The sequence below is a fragment of the Bacillus rossius genome, chromosome 5 (assembly GCF_032445375.1).
Source record: "Bacillus rossius redtenbacheri isolate Brsri chromosome 5, Brsri_v3, whole genome shotgun sequence".
Lineage (NCBI taxonomy): Eukaryota > Metazoa > Arthropoda > Insecta > Phasmatodea > Bacillidae > Bacillus > Bacillus rossius.
The window spans coordinates 13,280,150-13,301,981 of NC_086333.1; the positions used below are offsets into that span (position 1 = coordinate 13,280,150).

Genomic DNA, 21,832 nt, shown 5'->3' on the forward strand with positions numbered 1-21,832 from the left:
CTTCCCAAAGGTTGAATGCTTGCTTTTTTAGAATCAAAATAAAAATTTTGAATGAATATTATTTATCATGTCACACCAAATTTGTTGTAATTAATTTGCAATAGAAACTGTTAATAATTAAATAATTAGAAGTGGCAAAGATCAATAGCACCTAATGGAAAAATGCTAAGTGTGAGGCAAAGCATAATTTTATTATTATGTGTGAACTTTATTGTAAATAATTTTCGCTTGGCTTCAACAAGCACACAGTCTTATTTGTGTGCAGTATTAATAGATGGGAATCAGAACAACAAGCCTAGACAGCACTCGGTGAGTACCTGCCATGCGATCATTGCTCACATTACCTGCACGGCCATGATTGCGAGAGCGACATAGCCGAGGATTTTGATGGCTTTGTCAATGATGTTGGTGAGGACATGGCCGCAGCCCTGCTCGTACATGTCGTTGGTGTTGGATGTGTCGCAGGAGTCTTCGGCTCGGCAGCACGACTTGGGGATCTCCATCTTCTTGTCCAGCCAGTCTTGTGATGAGTTCACGCCGCAGCACTTTGCCTGTAGCGAAATACCCCACATCTCCTCACAGTTACTACACACCTGCACTGGCTTCAGCAATGCAAGGCATGCACAAGTAGTCTGTATTGGCCAGTCCAGAAACTAGGTCTGGGTCGTAGTTGGGATTGTCATCTGCCATCATGGATTTTTCATCACAGCTGCCATTTTGGTGACCTATGTATGAACTTCAAATTTACCCCCAAAAAAACTACCCAAAATTTCTAATTTCGAGTTAAAATTTCCTTTCTGATGGAAAATTCTTATTTTAATCTCCAAAAATGTCGGTGGCTAGAAATAAGCCACACATAGGGACTTTTTTCAATTGGGTTTGGAGTCCCTAGTTCGAACCCATCGAGGTTAATGAAATAAAAAACTTGAAATCACTCAATAAATATGAAAAAAATTCAAAATATAATAAGATAAAAGTTTAAAATATATATACAGATGTTGTTGGATCTGAAGTCTTCAGGTAGAACTCAGTGAAGGTAAATTTAACTAATCCTTTTTCTTATAGCGACTACCAACAAACTGACACTCATTATAGTCGGGCTCATGCTTATATTGCAGTACAGATTAATTAGCGACCACTGTTAAAAGAGTGATACTACCCAGCTTGTTTACTTAAAGTTATTTTGGTAACAATCCTTAACTATAATACATTTTAGTATTTTTCATCATACTAATTTTTTATTTTTCGTAGACCATAAATAAGTGCATATTGACAGTATTAATAAAAAAATTAGATATTCTGGCAACAAATATTCAATGCTTAACCTCAATTATTTTTCACAGAAAAAACTTTTTGTAGCAGTCAGTCACTATTAACAACAAGGCATTACATAAAATTATGTGCTTTGTTCACAGGAGATAAAAAATTATATTAAATTATTTTAAATTATAAGGACGACATGCTGCCTTCTGCCACTGAAATTACGATCGAGATGATGGTTGCCTTTGGTGTCAGCTAGCAGTTATGCTTGTGTGATAGATCACGGAGTGTTCGAGACTACTTTTTCAGGGCGTGACATCGCCATTTGACCGGCGGGCAGCAGGTGTTGGCCCAACAGAAATATCCCCGGCTGATGTAGCCACCAGTGATGCTATAGTAAACGGTGGTTTAGTCCGTTTCTAAATCAGATGCCCGGAAAGCATGTAAGATTGTCTTTATTGAACAGAGGAACTCTTGCATGTGCTACTCAGAGCATGGACTGGTTACTTCAAGAGATGGAGCTCGATGTGGCGCACTTTTTATGGTCATGTTATCATGACTACATGGAGTTATGTGTTAAGCGGTAAATGTTTATTTATGTGCTCTCTAGCCTTCGTCTACAAATTGATATGACAGGTGCGCTCGGCATCCTGTTTCTGACATGAAATGTAAATGTCTACACGTGATGCGACTCCGCAACAATACACATAGCCTAACTAACGAGACAATTGCAAAATACACTGTAAGTTACATGAAGCAGCCATCCCCTAATTGTCATGCTACAAAAAATACAAAAACACTGAACAATAATGGCATATGAAAAAAAATTTAAACATGGGCTACTAGTATTATGTATTGGGCATAAAGATTGCCATGTCATAAAACTGTAAGCAGAAATAAATACGGGCCATTAAAATCATTGTGCTGTATTAATTAAAAAGAGTTGCTGCGTTTCGCCTAACCGGCGGCCTTGTGCAGACTAAACTGAAAAGGTATCGATAACTGAGTCCTAATAATTAAATTATTGCTCTCAATGAGCACCCAGACAAAAATATAAAAAATTACATTAAAATATAAAACGTCCCACTCGAAGGCACACATATTTAAGTTACGCGGCTGGTGATTTCCGTCCAGCCATGCAAAATGTACCCGGGGCAAGATGGAGAAGGATTCGAAACTTGCATTATTGCTGTGTTGAATTCAGAGAACAAAGGTTGATAGACCCTACAGGGCGATATGCACCTGGTCTGCTTCAAGGGTGATGGTCAACTGCCAAGGCTGTGGATTCCGCGCGGCTCTCCAGTTCCGTTCCCGTGAAAATGTGCGGTGTCCAAAAGAGTAAGGTAGGCCATGCTCTCAGCCTAATCGTGCTGAGACAGATATGGTCATTATTATTTGAATAATTATTCGAATAGTAATATTGTCTAATAGTTGCCTAGTTATTTTAAAAAATAATTAATGAAAAGCAAAATAACTAAAACAGTACTGATCGATTGCCACTCGGGTGACAATTGATACACTGGTTGTGCCTGCCCTGGCACTCGAAGCATTACACTTGCTTGCCCTGCAATGTGCTGGAACACATTCGGGTCGAACACACTCTAGCGGCGATGTGCCATAGCGGCCAGTGCAGACTAGAAGAGCACCGATGGTTGGCATCAAAGGCACCCCCATCCTGAGGCCACCATGGTCATCGACGCCCGTCACACGCACTGCCACGTTGCACTGTGTCCTGTTGGTGCTGTCCTCGCAACAACATGTAGTTGGGGCTCATTGCGCCTTACAGGAATGTCTGTGTGGTGATCCGACCTCGGGTTGTTAGAGCTCCTCCACATTTATGGTGAAGGAGGAATCCAACAGGCTAACATCCACGTGCCAGCAGGGTTGGTCCCAGTCCGACATGCTGGTTCGTGGAGCGTTGGATTCGTCATTAGGGAACATAACCTCTGGGCTTATTATGATGTCGTGCATTGGCGGTTCTCTGGCGTTGGGTGACTCTAAGAGTGCATCCTCGGGATCTAGTCTGTGCACAAGGTGCTCGAGTTCATTCAGTGATGCCCACATGAGTGGGGCACGAGGTGACTGAGGTTAGGTTGGAGGATGATAAGTGATGTGATACGAGTGACAGTGGGCTGGTAATTGGTCTGTGGCATGGATAATGACGTGTCTGAGGACCGGTGTGTGGAATGCCCGATAGACTCAGGGCGGGTTGTTCAGTATGTCCATCATCCTCTGCTGGGGTATTCAGGTTGCCATTAGAAGGGATAAGACATATGTCATTCTGTTGGATTTTTGTTGATTTGCCATTTGGCAGTCAGACCATACATATGGTGGGCCCCAGTCTTCACAGTACCTCCTACGGGGCAGCCCATTTGGGACTCAGCCCGCACAATAGCCCTTACTGCTGGATAACAGGTGGTGGCACCAGGCTCCAGTGGTGTTGGAGGATTCGGTGACTGTGGGGTCCAGTTGGCCAGAAACTGGGCTTTGTGTCGATGTGCCTCCTCTATAAGGTGTATGACAGTAGAGTGGGGGACCGCCCCTGCCGCCTCGGCGATGCGGAGCTCGCCTAGCAGGGCGAGATTTTGGCCGTAGAGCAGTTCCAGAACATTCTGTGTACTTAGGCCCTAAATTGTTTAACAGAATGGCTGTCACGACATCATAAAAAAATGGCCTACCATAGCAGACAATACCAGCAGCATTTCGGAGATGACTACGGAATACAAAATAAACAACAACATATAAAAAATACATCATAGTACTCCAATTTAACTTAAATAAGTTTACATACGTGACAGGTTTAAAATCTTAAGATTCCAAGGTGAATGTTAAAATTTGTGCAAAAATATTCAAGACATCTAATGCAGAACTACCCTGGTTTCACTAATGTTATCGAAGGTAATGTCTGTGATGTCATCCAAGATAAATACCGATGTCTAATTATTATAATTATATGCTATGATTCGAACCATCGCAGCTCTGACCGCTAGGCTGGAAAACATACGCCTTTGACCGCTTGGCCATCGAGGCATTTACCTGACTGAGTATTAAATAAGTTATATATAAAAATAATGTGCATATTCAAACTTGTAATATTTTTTTTTTTTAATTTGAAGTAATAATAGCATGACCTGTTTGAATTAAAACCACCATCTTGTAACTGTTTCAATTGTTGTTACAGCCACCATCTTGAAAATCCGTAATTTCAATGCTAGAAATTTCGGAAAAATTCCCAAAAATATTATAAAAATTACCTTCTTCAAATGTTTAGTTAGGTACTTAAACGATTTCGGTCCTCGGTTCATTCCCGGCATCTGTAAACCAGAAATTTATTAATCTATACATTTAAAAAATTCTCAATAAAAAGTAATCAAAATTTCTTATGACACACCCGAAATTTTGAATTATGTAACCACTGTATCAATTAACATTACGGATGCCATCTTGAAAATCTGTATTTATTATCCGATTTCAATGAAAAATAGTTCGAAATTCATCAAAAAATAACTTATTAATATACTTATTGATTAGATCGGTTCCCGTCCTTGGTTCGAAACTGGTAAGAGCAAAAAAAACGACAGATACTTCCTCCACGGAAGCCACCTACAGACTGACCTCCCACCTCCAATATCAAGGTATACATCGTCAGCTGGTATGACATCATGTCCGCCATCTTGTCTTCATCCGCTGGAGGTCATCATATTGTTTGTGTCTGCTAGAGTGAACTGATGTCTTGTTAGTGTAATTTTTTGTTCACCATACCTTTGACCTTGACTGTTGAAATTGAACTTTGAACTTTACTTTGAACTTTGATCTTGACCTTGACCATTAACTTTGACCTTGACCTTGAACTTTGATCTTGACCTTGACGACCACATGGATCTGACATTTTGTGTTTAGTACACGCTACCAGGAGGGATATTTAACATATATCACCTGCTAGAGGACATTGTCACAATCTTGTTTTCATCTGCGGGAGGACACCATCTTGTGTGTGTACTAGTCTTATACAGCGCATTTCCACCATACTAGTTAAATTGTTACCTGCTAGAGTGCAGTAATCATTTATTATTACTGAGGCGCCCAACATCTTGAAATTTGGATGACATCTTGGAATTGTGTAATTACTTAGATAGAGATTCGGGGAAAAGTACATAATTCATCAAAAACATCACTCATTAAAGTAATGACTGATTCGATCGATTCCTGTCCTTGGTACGATCCCTGGACGATGCAAAAAAAAAATTTATGTAAAAAATATCAATTTCAATAAATAAGATGGTAAGATATAAAAGAGGCTTAAATCCTCTACTACCAGCCTCCAGTCAACCTATATGACGTCATCTTGGAAGTTTGTCATAATTATCCTGGAAATTCGGGAAAAATTACAAAATCCACTGAAAAAAAAACACTTATTAATTTACATATTGAACCGATGGATTCCTTTCCTCGGTTTGATTTTTGATAAGTGTCAAGTGTAACTAAATATTAAATAAATCTTATATTCTGTTTTCCATTACCTTTCGCGGAGTTTATTAATCATTTACTCTACGAAAAACAACTCATGACAATATATCTGTCCAATGAATTAAATACGTTGCCGATAAACCTATCATGAAAGTCTAGTTTATCGATACTTAGAATAACCTCTAAAATGTTCATGTACAAAGCCATACATACATATAGACCAAGCATCGTCGGGCTTCGAGACCGGGTCATGTACGATATCAGATATATAGACCAGTCATTTCCGAACATCACGACCTTCTTCATCGACAGCTCATTATATTCAATTAAACCAACGTAACATGTTTTACGCTTACAAGAGGACCAAGAATCCCTGAAAAATATTGATCAAAACAAAGAGGTTTTGGACTAGTAAACATTCATAGCTACTACAGATTTGAATACGTGCATTCAACGAAACGTCACACATTCAAAAAAAGAACACACTGATCATACAGTACGTACACACAGTACACACAAGAAATGAATAAACACACAGTACACACAGATAATGATTAAACACAGAGTACACACAGGCAACGGAATGAACACACAGAACACACAGGAAACGGAATGAGCACACAGTACACACAGGAAACGGAATGAACACGAGTAGTATAGGATAGCCGGTCCTGTGGCAGGATTCAGGTTGTGGTGTGTGGTGGGGTCAATGACCGACCGACCTCTGACGTCACGGCGGCCATCTTGGATGACCTTGACCTTGACCTTTGACCTTGACCTTTAATTTGATCCTCAAAAATCGCCAAAATTGGGCAAAATTTGCCCAAAATTCCTCAAAATTCGCCAAAATTTACATTTCTGTGAAAAAAAATTCCGCCAAAAAATCTCAAAAAATTCCACAATTCAAAAATCAGGATTTCGAAAATCCTCAAAAGTCGTTTTGCCCTAGAAAAAACACAAATTCCTAAAAGCGGCTTAAAACTCCTAAGAGCTAGCCGCTCTAAGCCGCCGAGGTCATGACCTTGAAAACTAGGATGCCATGGCAGCCATATTGGATGATGACGTCACCGTTGCAATTTCCGTTACGGCCGCCATCTTTAAAATCTTTATTTATTATCCGATTTTAATGAAATTTTTTTTAAAATTTATAAAAAATTTTAATAATAAAATTTTAATAAAATACTTATAAAAATATATTTTTACGACACGGAGTTCGGAGTCCTCGGTTCGAACCCGGTGAGGGCAAAGAAAAAATTAAAAATGGCGCCCGATCCTTCCCTCACAGTGGACGCAGGCAGACTGATTCCCACCACTTTTTTTCAAAGAATATATATCATCACCTAGTATGACGTCATGTCCGCCATCTTGTCTTCGATGCTGGAAGCCATCATCATTGTATCGTCGGCTAGAGTGCGCTGACGCCATGTTAGTTTAACTCTTACCCGCTAGAGTGCAGTAATCATTTATTACTGTGACACACGCCATCTTGAAATTCGGCCGCCATCTTGAAATCATGTAATAATGTAGCTAGAAAAGCGGGAAAAAATCCAAAATTCATTAAATAAATTAGTAATCCATTTAATGATTGATTGGATCGACTAAGGTCCTTGGTTCGATCCCTGGTCGATACAAAACAACTTTAATTTAAAAAAAATACTAAAAAAGTGTTAAGTTTGAGAAAATAAAAACACCACAAGTTCTTTTAAAAAAAATTTATTACATAAATTCAATACACAACTACAAGTACAAAAAAATACACAGACAAATTACCAAAAACTTTTGGATTCCTCGATTCAAACAGTCTTCTTATTGTACGGACTAAGCCTTTTACATGACTTTAAATGTCTATCCGATCCGTTCATCACCACAGCCAGAGACGGACTGAAGTTCATAGCACTTATATATAGTCTTATTAGCCGGTACAACACATGAGTCAAATCAATAACCATGTTCATTATACGTCTCGGAGCATTTTTTATAATGACGATGTAAACTATCGAGACGCGAAATTAGTTTATTGCACTTATTGCACTGAAATTGTATTCTTTGAACATTATTAGAACAACCGCTTCTTTCATGTCTGCGAGCATTTGAGGTGATAGTAAATGATGCACCACAGTATTTGCACTGATGCGAAGTACGCTCTTCATTAATTGAAGTATTCAATGTTGATGAAACTTCAGCTGTTGGTGGAACAGCACATATCGAAGTCTCCTCCAGTGTTATCAGAGGCGTTGCCAACGGGATCTTCTCCAACATCGTCGGCGCCGAGGTCATGATTCCCGTAGTCGCTGGTACATCCTCCATCGAGTACGACGTTAAAGTCGGTAAAGATGCCATCGAAGTCTCAAGAACAGTCAATTACGCGACTTATGCACCAGAAGAAACAAACTAGGTGATCCGTACACCGTCGACGACAGTAACAAACTGAGCGTCCTGCTGTCTAGGACTCGTTTATATACATTAACCGTTTTGAATTATACGCTAGTCAAATCAAGAACAATTTACTAAAATACTAGAGTCAAAACAACATTAAAAAAATAGAAGCACCATCAAAAAAAAAATGGAAGCATATTTGGAAGCACCTTAAAAAAAGGAAAAACAATAGGAAGCACCGACTACGAAAAAACAGCACATTTGGAAGCACCGACAACAAAAAGGCAGCACATTTGGAAGCACCGACTACGAAAAGGCAGCACATTTGGCAGCACCGACAACGAAAAGGCAGCACATTTGGAAGCACCGACTACGAAAAGGCAGCACATTTGGAAGCACCGACAACGAAAAGGCAGCACATTTGGAAGCACCGACAACGAAAAGGCAGCACATTTGGAAGCACCGATAACGAAAAGGCAGCACATTTGGCAGCACCGACAACGAAAAGGCAGCACATTTGGCAGCACCGACAACGAAAAGGCAGCACATTTGGAAGCACCGACTACGAAAAGGCAGCACATTTGGAAGCACCGACAACGAAAAGACAGCACATTTGGAAGCACCGACTACGAAAAGGCAGCACATTTGGCAGCACCGACAACGAAAAGGCAGCACATTTGGCAGTACCAACAACGAAAAGGCAGCACATTTGGAAGCACCGACTACGAAAAGGGAGCACATTTGGCAGCACCGACAACGAAAAGGCAGCACATTTGGAAGCACCGACAACGAAAAGACAGCACATTTGGAAGCACCGACAACGAAAAGGCAGCACATTTGGAAGCACCGACAACGAAAAGGCAGCACATTTGGAAGCACCGACAACGAAAAGGCAGCACTTTTGGAAGCACCGACAACGAAAGGCAGCACATTTGGAAGCACCATCATCGAAAAGGCAGCACATTTGGAAGCTCCATCAACAAAAAAAAAAAAGGCAAAAAGGAAGCACCAGTTACGAGATCTAAGTCTTAGTTAGAAATAAGAATACAAGAAATAAAAACATTAAATTCGTATCATTTAAATTATTTATTTTATTGCTTTACATTATACAAATGCAAGTAAAACAAGCCATTATTGTATGTAGCCAGCATTCCTCAGTTCCTTGAGTATGAAGGATATTTCTTTGATGCACGAATAGTTTCCTGCACAAAGCGAACCATGTAGAAGTCTTAGCCGGTCAACCAATATGTTTGGATCTTTCCACGATGTGTAATCAATCTCTTCTACCACCATCTTCCTTGCACCTTTATAAATATTATGATCTCTGGTGTCTTCCGTTTTACCACCAACCTCAGGGTAACTTTCATGTTTGAGACGGTGATTATCACAAGCTTGATCAGATTTATTTAATATATCACGTCGTTTCCACCGTTTCGGTCTCAGGACACCGCCACATTCTTCGATCTTGGCAGCTTTAGGTGCTTCATCATAGTCTATGTCTTTGTCAACAGCCTCAGAGTCACTGTAACAATCACCGTAGAAGGAATCGTCTTCACCCAATTTACCGTAATAATTCGATGTTGTTGATGTTGAAGTGTCTTCATCGTCTTCATGCTTCCTTTTTAGGAGTCCATCATTTTTACAAAGTAGGAAAGATCTACTTCAATTCGGCTGGAATATATTCTCACTTTTCACGTTAAGGATTCTTCCATTGTCTTCATTCTTCCGTAAATCATCAACCTCCTTCAATTTAAGTTCTTTGTCAAGATCGGAAGAGCCAAGAAAATTATTGTCGTAATGCAGATCACTCTTCCTTAGGCTAGTAGATTCATCGTTGTCCTCTAGCTTGTACGCAGGCTTGGCGCTACAAGTTCTGCCATGTCTTTTTAAGCTCTCTCTCCGCGTAAACGACTTGCTACATCGAACACAACTTATCATATTGCGCAGTGGATTTTTAACACAGTCATTCTTCTCGTGTTGTCTTTTATTCTTTCTCAAGATAAACTCTTTACTGCAAAACTTACACCTATGTTCTTTCGATACAGCGTCAGATCCCAAATCAGAATTCATATTAGTTACTGAGACTAATGCCAGATACCAATTGAGTGTTTTAAATTAGATCCAATACTTAAATAGAAATTTTTTCATATTTCATCAGCGAGAATTAATATATCTCATGCAAAAGTACTTTATGCATGTAGTTCTGCTTTTCAACAACAGATGTCGCCACATGTTGCTTGCAGGTAAATAATATTTAGTTCTTTTATGCGGGATGCGGGATGCTCACTAACGATCGCAAAAGAAGGATGGCTTCGCTAGACTCCAAGGAAAAGGAAGTTCGTCTTGCATGTTGGTGCTCCACAGATGTCTCATAGCATAATATTAATTTGACTGTGTAATTATATGTGTTAATTCCACCTTATAAAAATATTGCAAGTTTTGATTTAGTAGCAGAAATTATCGAATTAAATGTAACTCCAAATAAAATGACATGTCTCATTAGACAAAAAAAAATCCATGCAGAGAGCGGTTTCTCAGAATAGTCAGAAACACTTGAAGAAACCACAGGAATGATTGCAAGAACACGGGAAAACCTATCAAAATATTGACAAGAATAATCAGGAGCACACGGAAAAAACCATCAAAATATTGACAAGAATATTCAGGAGCACTCGGAGAAATCCATCAGATGTCTAGTTAGGTATAATCAGAAGCACCCGGAGAAAACCACCATAATATTGTCAAGAATAATCAGGAGCACACAGAGAAAACCACCACAAGTTTTCTTTGATATCATAAAAATACAAAAAAAAAATATTTAAAAATAATAATAAATTAATAAAAAATTTTAAATGACAAAAAAAAAATAAAAAAAATAATAATCTGTTTATTTATTTTTTTTATTTTTTTTTGTCATTTAAAATTTTTTATTAATTTATTATTATTTTTAAATATTTTTTTTTTTGTATTTTTATGATATCAAAGAAAACTTGTGGTGGTTTTCTCTGTGTGCTCCTGATTATTCTTGACAATATTATGGTGGTTTTCTCCGGGTGCTTCTGATTATACCTAACTAGACATCTGATGGATTTCTCCGAGTGCTCCTGAATATTCTTGTCAATATTTTGATGGTTTTTTCCGTGTGCTCCTGATTATTCTTGTCAATATTTTGATAGGTTTTCCCGTGTTCTTGCAATCATTCCTGTGGTTTCTTCAAGTGTTTCTGACTATTCTGAGAAACCGCTCTCTGCATGGATTTTTTTTTGTCTAATGAGACATGTCATTTTATTTGGAGTTACATTTAATTCGATAATTTCTGCTACTAAATCAAAACTTGCAATATTTTTATAAGGTGGAATTAACACATATAATTACACAGTCAAATTAATATTATGCTATGAGACATCTGTGGAGCACCAACATGCAAGACGAACTTCCTTTTCCTTGGAGTCTAGCGAAGCCATCCTTCTTTTGCGATCGTTAGTGAGCATCCCGCATCCCGCATAAAAGAACTAAATATTATTTACCTGCAAGCAACATGTGGCGACATCTGTTGTTGAAAAGCAGAACTACATGCATAAAGTACTTTTGCATGAGATATATTAATTCTCGCTGATGAAATATGAAAAAATTTCTATTTAAGTATTGGATCTAATTTAAAACACTCAATTGGTATCTGGCATTAGTCTCAGTAACTAATATGAATTCTGATTTGGGATCTGACGCTGTATCGAAAGAACATAGGTGTAAGTTTTGCAGTAAAGAGTTTATCTTGAGAAAGAATAAAAGACAACACGAGAAGAATGACTGTGTTAAAAATCCACTGCGCAATATGATAAGTTGTGTTCGATGTAGCAAGTCGTTTACGCGGAGAGAGAGCTTAAAAAGACATGGCAGAACTTGTAGCGCCAAGCCTGCGTACAAGCTAGAGGACAACGATGAATCTACTAGCCTAAGGAAGAGTGATCTGCATTACGACAATAATTTTCTTGGCTCTTCCGATCTTGACAAAGAACTTAAATTGAAGGAGGTTGATGATTTACGGAAGAATGAAGACAATGGAAGAATCCTTAACGTGAAAAGTGAGAATATATTCCAGCCGAATTGAAGTAGATCTTTCCTACTTTGTAAAAATGATGGACTCCTAAAAAGGAAGCATGAAGACGATGAAGACACTTCAACATCAACAACATCGAATTATTACGGTAAATTGGGTGAAGACGATTCCTTCTACGGTGATTGTTACAGTGACTCTGAGGCTGTTGACAAAGACATAGACTATGATGAAGCACCTAAAGCTGCCAAGATCGAAGAATGTGGCGGTGTCCTGAGACCGAAACGGTGGAAACGACGTGATATATTAAATAAATCTGATCAAGCTTGTGATGATCACCGTCTCAAACATGAAAGTTACCCTGAGGTTGGTGGTAAAACGGAAGACACCAGAGATCATAATATTTATAAAGGTGCAAGGAAGATGGTGGTAGAAGAGATTGATTACACATCGTGGAAAGATCCAAACATATTGGTTGACCGGCTAAGACTTCTACATGGTTCGCTTTGTGCAGGAAACTATTCGTGCATCAAATAAATATCCTTCATACTCAAGGAACTGAGGAATGCTGGCTACATACAATAATGGCTTGTTTTACTTGCATTTGTATAATGTAAAGCAATAAAATAAATAATTTAAATGATACGAATTTAATGTTTTTATTTCTTGTATTCTTATTTCTAACTAAGACTTAGATCTCGTAACTGGTGCTTCCTTTTTGCCTTTTTTTTTTTTGTTGATGGAGCTTCCAAATGTGCTGCCTTTTCGATGATGGTGCTTCCAAATGTGCTGCCTTTCGTTGTCGGTGCTTCCAAATGTGCTGCCTTTTCGTTGTCGGTGCTTCCAAATGTGCTGCCTTTTCGTTGTCGGTGCTTCCAAATGTGCTGCCTTTTCGTTGTCGGTGCTTCCAAATGTGCTGTCTTTTCGTTGTCGGTGCTTCCAAATGTGCTGCCTTTTCGTTGTCGGTGCTGCCAAATGTGCTCCCTTTTCGTAGTCGGTGCTTCCAAATGTGCTGCCTTTTCGTTGTTGGTACTGCCAAATGTGCTGCCTTTTCGTTGTCGGTGCTGCCAAATGTGCTGCCTTTTCGTAGTCGGTGCTTCCAAATGTGCTGTCTTTTCGTTGTCGGTGCTTCCAAATGTGCTGCCTTTTCGTAGTCGGTGCTTCCAAATGTGCTGCCTTTTCGTTGTCGGTGCTGCCAAATGTGCTGCCTTTTCGTTGTCGGTGCTGCCAAATGTGCTGCCTTTTCGTTATCGGTGCTTCCAAATGTGCTGCCTTTTCGTTGTCGGTGCTTCCAAATGTGCTGCCTTTTCGTTGTCGGTGCTTCCAAATGTGCTGCCTTTTCGTAGTCGGTGCTTCCAAATGTGCTGCCTTTTCGTTGTCGGTGCTGCCAAATGTGCTGCCTTTTCGTAGTCGGTGCTTCCAAATGTGCTGCCTTTTTGTTGTCGGTGCTTCCAAATGTGCTGTTTTTTCGTAGTCGGTGCTTCCTATTGTTTTTCCTTTTTTTAAGGTGCTTCCAAATATGCTTCCATTTTTTTTTTGATGGTGCTTCTATTTTTTTAATGTTGTTTTGACTCTAGTATTTTAGTAAATTGTTCTTGATTTGACTAGCGTATAATTCAAAACGGTTAATGTATATAAACGAGTCCTAGACAGCAGGACGCTCAGTTTTTTACTGTCGTCGACGGTGTACGGATCACCTAGTTTGTTTCTTCTGGTGCATAAGTCGCGTAATTGACTGTTCTTGAGACTTCGATGGCATCTTTACCGACTTTAACGTCGTACTCGATGGAGGATGTACCAGCGACTACGGGAATCATGACCTCGGCGCCGACGATGTTGGAGAAGATCCCGTTGGCAACGCCTCTGATAACACTGGAGGAGACTTCGATATGTGCTGTTCCACCAACAGCTGAAGTTTCATCAGCATTGAATACTTCAATTAATGAAGAGCGTACTTCGCATCAGTGCAAATACTGTGGTGCATCATTTACTATCACCTCAAATGCTCGCAGACATGAAAGAAGCGGTTGTTCTAATAATGTTCAAAGAATACATTTTCAGTGCAATAAGTGCAATAAACTAATTTCGCGTCTCGATAGTTTACATCGTCATTATAAAAAATGCTCCGAGACGTATAATGAACATGGTTATTGATTTGACTCATGTGTTGTACCGGCTAATAAGACTATATATAAGTGCTATGAACTTCAGTCCGTCTCTGGCTGTGGTGATGAACGGATCGGATAGACATTTAAAGTCATGTAAAAGGCTTAGTCCGTACAATAAGAAGACTGTTTGAATCGAGGAATCCAAAAGTTTTTGGTAATTTGTCTGTGTATTTTTTTGTACTTGTAGTTGTGTATTGAATTTATGTAATAAATTTTTTTTAAAAGAACTTGTGGTGTTTTTATTTTCTCAAACTTAACACTTTTTTAGTATTTTTTTTAAATTAAAGTTGTTTTGTATCGACCAGGGATCGAACCAAGGACCTTAGTCGATCCAATCAATCATTAAATGGATTACTAATTTATTTAATGAATTTTGGATTTTTTCCCGCTTTTCTAGCTACATTATTACATGATTTCAAGATGGCGGCCTAATTTCAAGATGGCGTGTGTCACAGTAATAAATGATTACTGCACTCTAGCGGGTAAGAGTTAAACTAACATGGCGTCAGCGCACTCTAGCCGACGATACAATGATGATGGCTTCCAGCATCGAAGACAAGATGGCGGACATGACGTCATACTAGGTGATGATATATATTCTTTGAAAAAAAGTGGTGGGAATCAGTCTGCCTGCGTCCACTGTGAGGGAAGGATCGGGCGCCATTTTTAATTTTTTTTTTGCCCTCACCGGGTTCGAACCGAGGACTCCGAACTCCGTGTCGTAAAAATATATTTTTTATAAGTATTTTATTAAAATTTTATTATTAAAATTTTTTTATAAATTTTAAAAAAAATTTCATTAAAATCGGATAATAAATAAAGATTTTAAAGATGGCGGCCGTAACGGAAATTGCAACGGTGACGTCATCATCCAATATGGCTGCCATGGCATCCTAGTTTTCAAGGTCATGACCTCGGCGGCTTAGAGCGGCTAGCTCTTAGGAGTTTTAAGCCGCTTTTAGGTATTTGTGTTTTTTCTAGGGCAAAACGACTTTTGAGGATTTTCGAAATCCTGATTTTTGAATTGTGGAATTTTTTGAGATTTTTTGGCGGAATTTTTTTTCACAGAAATGTAAATTTTGGCGAATTTTGAGGAATTTTGGGCAAATTTTGCCCAATTTTGGCGGATTTTGGCGATTTTTGAGGATCAAATTAAAGGTCAAGGTCAAAGGTCAAGGTCAAGGTCATCCAAGATGGCCGCCGTGACGTCAGAGGTCGGTCGGTCATTGACCCCAACACACACCACAACCTGAATCCTGCCGCAGGACCGGCTATCCTATACTACTAACACGCAATGTACACACCTACCAAAGATCCATCTTCTCCAAAGCTCCAATTGCTTCAAATGCTCCAACAGCTACAAGGCTCCAAAGCTCCAACATCTGCAAAGCTTCAACAGTACCAAAGCTCCAAATGCTTCAAAGCTACAACAGATCGAAAGCTCAAAAGTTCCAACAGCGCCAAAGCTCCAAATGCTCCAATATCTCCAAAAGCTACAAAAGCTACAAAGCTCCAACTGCTCCAAATGCTCCAAATCTCCAAAAGCTCCAAGCTCCAACAGCTCCAAATATGCCAAAGCTCTAATTGCTCCAAATCTCCATCAGCTCCAAATACTCCAAAGCTCCAATTGCTCCGAAGCTCCATCAGCTACAAAATTCAAATGATCCAAAGCTCCAAAGCTTCAACAGCTCCAAATGCTCCAAAGCTCCAACAGTTCCAAAGCTCCAACAGTTCCAAAGCTCCAATAGCTCCAAAGATCCAACAGCTCCAACAGCTCCAAAGCTCCAACAGATCCAAAACCTCCAAATACCCTAACAGCTTCAAATCCTCCAACAGCTCGACCTACTCCAACTGCTCCAAATTTTCCAAAGCTCTATTCGCTCCATCTGCTCCAATAGTTCCAAAGCTCCAAGTGCTCCAACTGACTTTGGCTCCAACAGTGTTTTGACTTCAACTGCTCCATCGGCATTTGGATACATGGCTACAAGTCTACGAGGCTCTAAGGCTACGTGACTAGGAGACTACGAGATACGTGACTATATAGCTACATGTCTACAGGTTACAAGTCAGCAAGGCTACAGGACTACGATGCTTCCAGATCATATGGCTACGTGGTTACGAGACTGCAAGGCTTCAAGGATACACTGCTCCAACAGGTTACAATAGCTCCATTCATCAGAAAGAGTTAATTTATCTGATGCAAAATAACTTGATGCAAGTAGTGTCGATTTTTGTCAACAGATGATGCCACGTGCTACTTGCTGGTAATTATTATTTTTTTATTTTATGTGGGATGCGGGATGCTCACTAACGATCGCAAAAGAAGGATTGGCTTAGCTAGACAACAGGGAGAAGGAAGTTCGCCTTGCATGTTAGTGCTTGACAGTTTCATTACATATTATTCGACTGAGTAATGAATTTTTATTATTTTTTTATTTCTCCTGATAAATATATTGCAAGTGCCGAATTAGTAGCAGAATGTCACTAATTAAATGTAACTCTGAATAAAATGACATGACTCAATAAGTAAAAAAAAATCCTTTACGCAGAGAGCGGTTTCTCAGAAATAACCACACGCAAATGGAAAAAACCGCAGGAATAATCAGGAGCACACTGATAGAGCCATCAAAATATTGACAAGAATAATCAGGAGCACACGGAATAAACCATTATAATATTGACAAGAATAATCAGGAACACACGGAGAAAACCATCAAAGTTTTCATTTATAACAGAAAATCACAGAAAAATTTTAAAATATATTTAAAAAATTACAAATAATGCTGGCTTGTACTAGAACTCTATCATTGCTCAAAAAAGGAGTAGTTCACAAGCAGACAGAATTTTTCGTAATTTTTTATATAATTGCAACAGTTAGGGTACGTCTTATTACAAGATGGTGGTTCTGTCTCGAACATGTGATGCTATTATTACTTCAAATTAAAAAAAAAATACTAATCCAAATATGCACATTATTTTTATAAATACCTCATTTAATTCTCAGTCTGGTAAATGTCTCGATGGTCGAGTGGTAAAAGATGTATGTTTTCCAACCTAAAGGTCAGAGCTGCGATGATTCGAATCACAGCGCTTCCAATGTATTTGGCATAAAAAATTAAATTTAATATGTCGATAAGGACCTTAATAGCTCTGGCAGGTAATGGAACATCGACCTTATGTGATGAGACAGAGCGATGCTGGCGCACTCTAGGAACAAACAGCAGAAACAAAGTTGACGGTTTCCAAGATGGCGGCCTCCAGCAGAACAGAAAAAAAAAATCAACAGCTATGCTGACGCTCTCTAGGAACAAACAGCAGAAACAAAGTCGATGGTTTCCAAGATGGCGGCCTCCAGCAGAACAGAATCCCCTTGTCAGTCAGACGAGAGTCTGCTGGGGGGTTGCTTCACTAAGCAACTGATCTGAGCCGAGTGGGGCGTTCGATTAAAAGATGGTAGATCCAAGATGGCTGCCAAGGCTAAGGTAAAGTTCAAAGGTCAAGGTCAAATGTCAAGGTCATCCAAGATGGCCGCCGTGACGTCATCGGAGATGTAGATTCCAAGGCAGCAGCAACCGTCACAAACCACAGCCTGAAGCCTGGTGCAGGACCGGCCAATACATACTACTTTTATGTGCTTGCGAAATATTCTTAATTAAGTCTACACTTCTTCCCATTATAATTGCTTTATATAACCTTTCCATGGTTATTTTTCATGAACCTCATATTTATGTACAGGATTTTATTTTGGGCTGTACCTCAACTGAAAAGGGTGCTTACTTTCATCCTGCTTTTTAACCCTCTCTCTGTCTCGCATAATTTTGTTCACACATCAAACTAACTGAAACTCAACACACAGGAGTACCCTGGGCATACTACATAAAAAACTTCAGTAATCTTAAGTTTATTTACAACACATATGACCTACTGTTAATATTTCCTGTAATATATTATTCGCCTGTGCCAGTAATATGCATTTCCTATCTAAAATTTGAGTAAGTAATCTCTCAGACATTTTAAATTTATATTACGTAATGGTGCCATTTATGAAATATTAATTCATTTGGCATTTCTATGTAATATTCTGGTCCATGTTATGAACTAAAGTTAGTTACAGTTTTGAAAGAATTGCGTTCACTTTCTCTGTACTGCTCACACCCTGGGGTTAAAAAAGCGGTACATGACACACTACTTTATACTATATAGCATCAAGAGTGGTGAGAGTGAGCGACATTTAACTGAAAGAAAATCAACCATAAGGACAATCATTTTTACTATGCTTACCTAGCTGCCAAAAAACCTAATTTATGCTGCATTTATCACTCTAATAGTATTTCCCTAAACTACTGCTGTCAACAGCAGTGAGAAGTATTTTTTTAAACTACAGGTTAAAGAATTTTTTAGTTTTATTGTCTAAACAAAGTTAACTTATCACCAACTTTAATGGGCTTAAATATGTGTATCAGTAAATAGAGAAGACAGTTATGTTTTTGGTGCTGCTACAAACGTGCAGTTTAGTAATTCAAAAGTAAAATAATAGTAAATAAGGGGTTTTAAAAATCATATAAACATAGAAATGATTACCTTACGGACATTAATTTTTTTTAAAAAAACTTAATAAAACCCACACCTGCAAAATAAATTCTTAAACTCACACTATTCTGGAACCTGTCCCATACAATGGCGGTAGTAGGCGACTTGTATTCGTCCATCTTGTGCTCCAGCACTTGCATGATGGTGGCCTTGGCTCTATCTCGACCAGACAGTGCCATCCCAGCGGCAGACAGCTGCACGATGGCTAGCAGTACGATGATGGCGATGTACTGCATCGAGAACACACATCACAAAAGTATATGCATACTTCACTGAATCCTCCACAAATACAGTTGTGAGAAGTCTCCATACTGATCAACTTGAACATTTTAATTGCATTTTTCCTTTGCATGCACATATAAAATATGTTTTAGTAAAATTTATTATTTCATACATTCCTCAACAATAATAAAATGTATGTATGCCTAAATGTTGGTTATCAAATAACTTGAGGTTTTTATATACAATTTCACAGAATTTTGGTAAATATTCTCTGAGCTTGCTGTAAAATAAATATATAACACCAGGTACACATTATTGCGGAAAGTCATTTGAAAGATACAATATTAATTGGTGGCTAATTCGGTTAATTTCTAGTAAATCAGTGTTCTTCTAGTCGAGCTATTATCATTTAAAAAATTATATAATTTTGTAAAAAAAATTGTATTTATGATATTGCAAATATTAAATGAAGCGCTTACATAACGTGGGCCTTAAAATAATTGGTAAAGAATAACATGTCAAAGTTTAAAGATTCATACAAGATTGATCGGGATTCCCGAACTAAAATACTATTTTCTAATCCATCTTCTGCATTGATATGTATAAACACACCATTTTATCGATTCTGCACATACCTTCCTAATGAACACTCATAGATCTGTCACGCTAGCCTCATAACACTGCTGCTCTAGTGCAGGCTCAGTGATCTGATGGTTCAAAATTGGTCCTAATACAGGTCTCCCATAAAAAAATGACTACAAATTCAACAAAGTGAACTGGTTGCACTATTTCACAGCTAAGCAGGCTCCAGTAAATTTATTTATCTTTTAATCTCTTTTGACGATGTCATAACAGAGATACACTACACAAGTAAAGAAGTCTAGGAAGTAACGAGCCATAGCCTCTAGTAAGGAACCATCGCAGCATTTACCTGGAGTGGTTATGGGAAACCATGGAAACAGAAATCTAGATGTACGGACTAGGATTTAAACCCGGGTCCTCCTGAATGTAGTTAAAAAGTTTTACCATTGTAGTTTAGGTCGAGTTCATCAGTCATGTTCGAATGAGTGAAGAATATGTGCTCAAGTAAATATAATTGTAATTTTACTGTGTGTAACCATAGTTCATTCTCCTGACTATCTATCTCTGGTGACGAGTTCAGTTTTAGTCACTAGTTTTAAGGGATTTCAGTTGCTCTTACTTAGGCTTATTTTTAGTGTTTGTGTTGAGGCATCGTGTTTACTGGGCATTTCATTTCGGCTGGGTAATATTTTTTAGTTGCAGTCGTAAAAGGACTGTCAAGTTTCACAAGTATTACTTTCCTGAGGCCATAGCTATATATTTATACAGCCCCTTTGCCCTTCAGTATGTGCTGATCATAAATAAAGACAACCACACACAACCAACTCAGTACTCTGTAAGGACATTTTTGTTGATACACGTAGACCATATAATTTAATTGTAGAGTTAGGGGGACAAGATTTGGTACTAAATCTGATTTGATACTTGCGGGCCACTGCACGATACACCTGTGTTTGTTATGCTTGGACTTCTGCCACCTGTATGATGATTCTCTCCTGCACATTGGCAGTTCATGGTCCTAAATAAGTTTATCATGTTGAAACCAACTGCTTTATAATAGTGGTATCAGATAGAAAAGTGTACCTTTGAGGATGTCATCATATTTTGAACGATATTCGCCATCATAGAGCTGGGCCTTGAGCATCAGGTTGTGTTTTTTGTCAAGTTGGGCATTATGAGTAGTCCTGTGCGATGAAGTGAGTCAGACTCCTGACAGAGCCTCTTCCACCTGAACTTAGAACTTAGTACTATTGCAAGCAGTAGTGACCCCTACACAAGCAAACAATCTGTTATAAATGTATTTTTGATTGGGTTTGCTTGTACATTTCTGCTAGAGTAAGCTTCAACCAACCAGCTTAATAGAGTAGTAAAAATTAATACATAATTTGGGCTAACTTCTCTTTGACATGGAGTGAGTAATAATAAGAGATGACATGATAAAGACGGAGAATTAATAGGATGCAACGGGGGCGGGAATGCCCCGAAAATACACCCTGGTTCATAGGCTCAGAGCAACATCTGGAAAGTTTACCAATTTCAAAACAGACAGGTTTGACCCTGCAGGGAATCAAACTTGCATCGCCTTTGCAAGGGGGTAGGGAGGGGTGATCTGTTCAATAAAAGCTTTTGCTTCCTCGTCACAATTAGAACAAGGACGTTTCTTATGGTGACTAGGGACCAAAGTATAGAATGGTTTATAAGTGTACAACATCTCTACATAGTATACTCTACATCCCTTGATTTTCTGAACATATTCACAGTTCTTGATGTCCCAAACCATTCACCATCAATGATACTGCTCTGTTAAAGCACAGTTAGACTCGACTACCAGCAGTGCCCAACAACCAGAGCATAATGAAATATGTTGTCTGGCATATAACGGGGAAAAAAATTGACTTCCCACATGTATGTTGGTGTTGAAGTGTTTGATTTACCACTTTATTATGAGACGGTGTGCGTTATTACCAACATCAGTCGACATAATAGATTTATGCTTGAAGTTTCTTGCATGAAGTTAGTTTAAAGTGTATCCTGATGGTTTGAGGCAGAATTGTTTTTGTGTAATAATCGTGATTTTCTGTGTGTCTGCTTGATTGTTTTCACCATGGCTTCG

The 21,832-nt window shown here is 38.7% G+C and overlaps 1 protein-coding gene across 1 annotated transcript in view; it reads right to left on the reverse strand.

The window, feature by feature from the left end:
• LOC134532335 (tetraspanin-6-like) overlaps nt 1-21,832 on the reverse strand; it is a 92,753-nt gene that overhangs the window by 20,164 nt on the left and 50,757 nt on the right. The window contains exons 3-4 of the mRNA XM_063368756.1: nt 18,978-19,145; nt 345-551 (exon numbers count right to left, since the gene is read on the reverse strand). Coding sequence (XP_063224826.1) covers nt 345-551; nt 18,978-19,145 — 375 coding nt within the window. The remainder of the gene's footprint in view (nt 1-344; nt 552-18,977; nt 19,146-21,832) is intronic.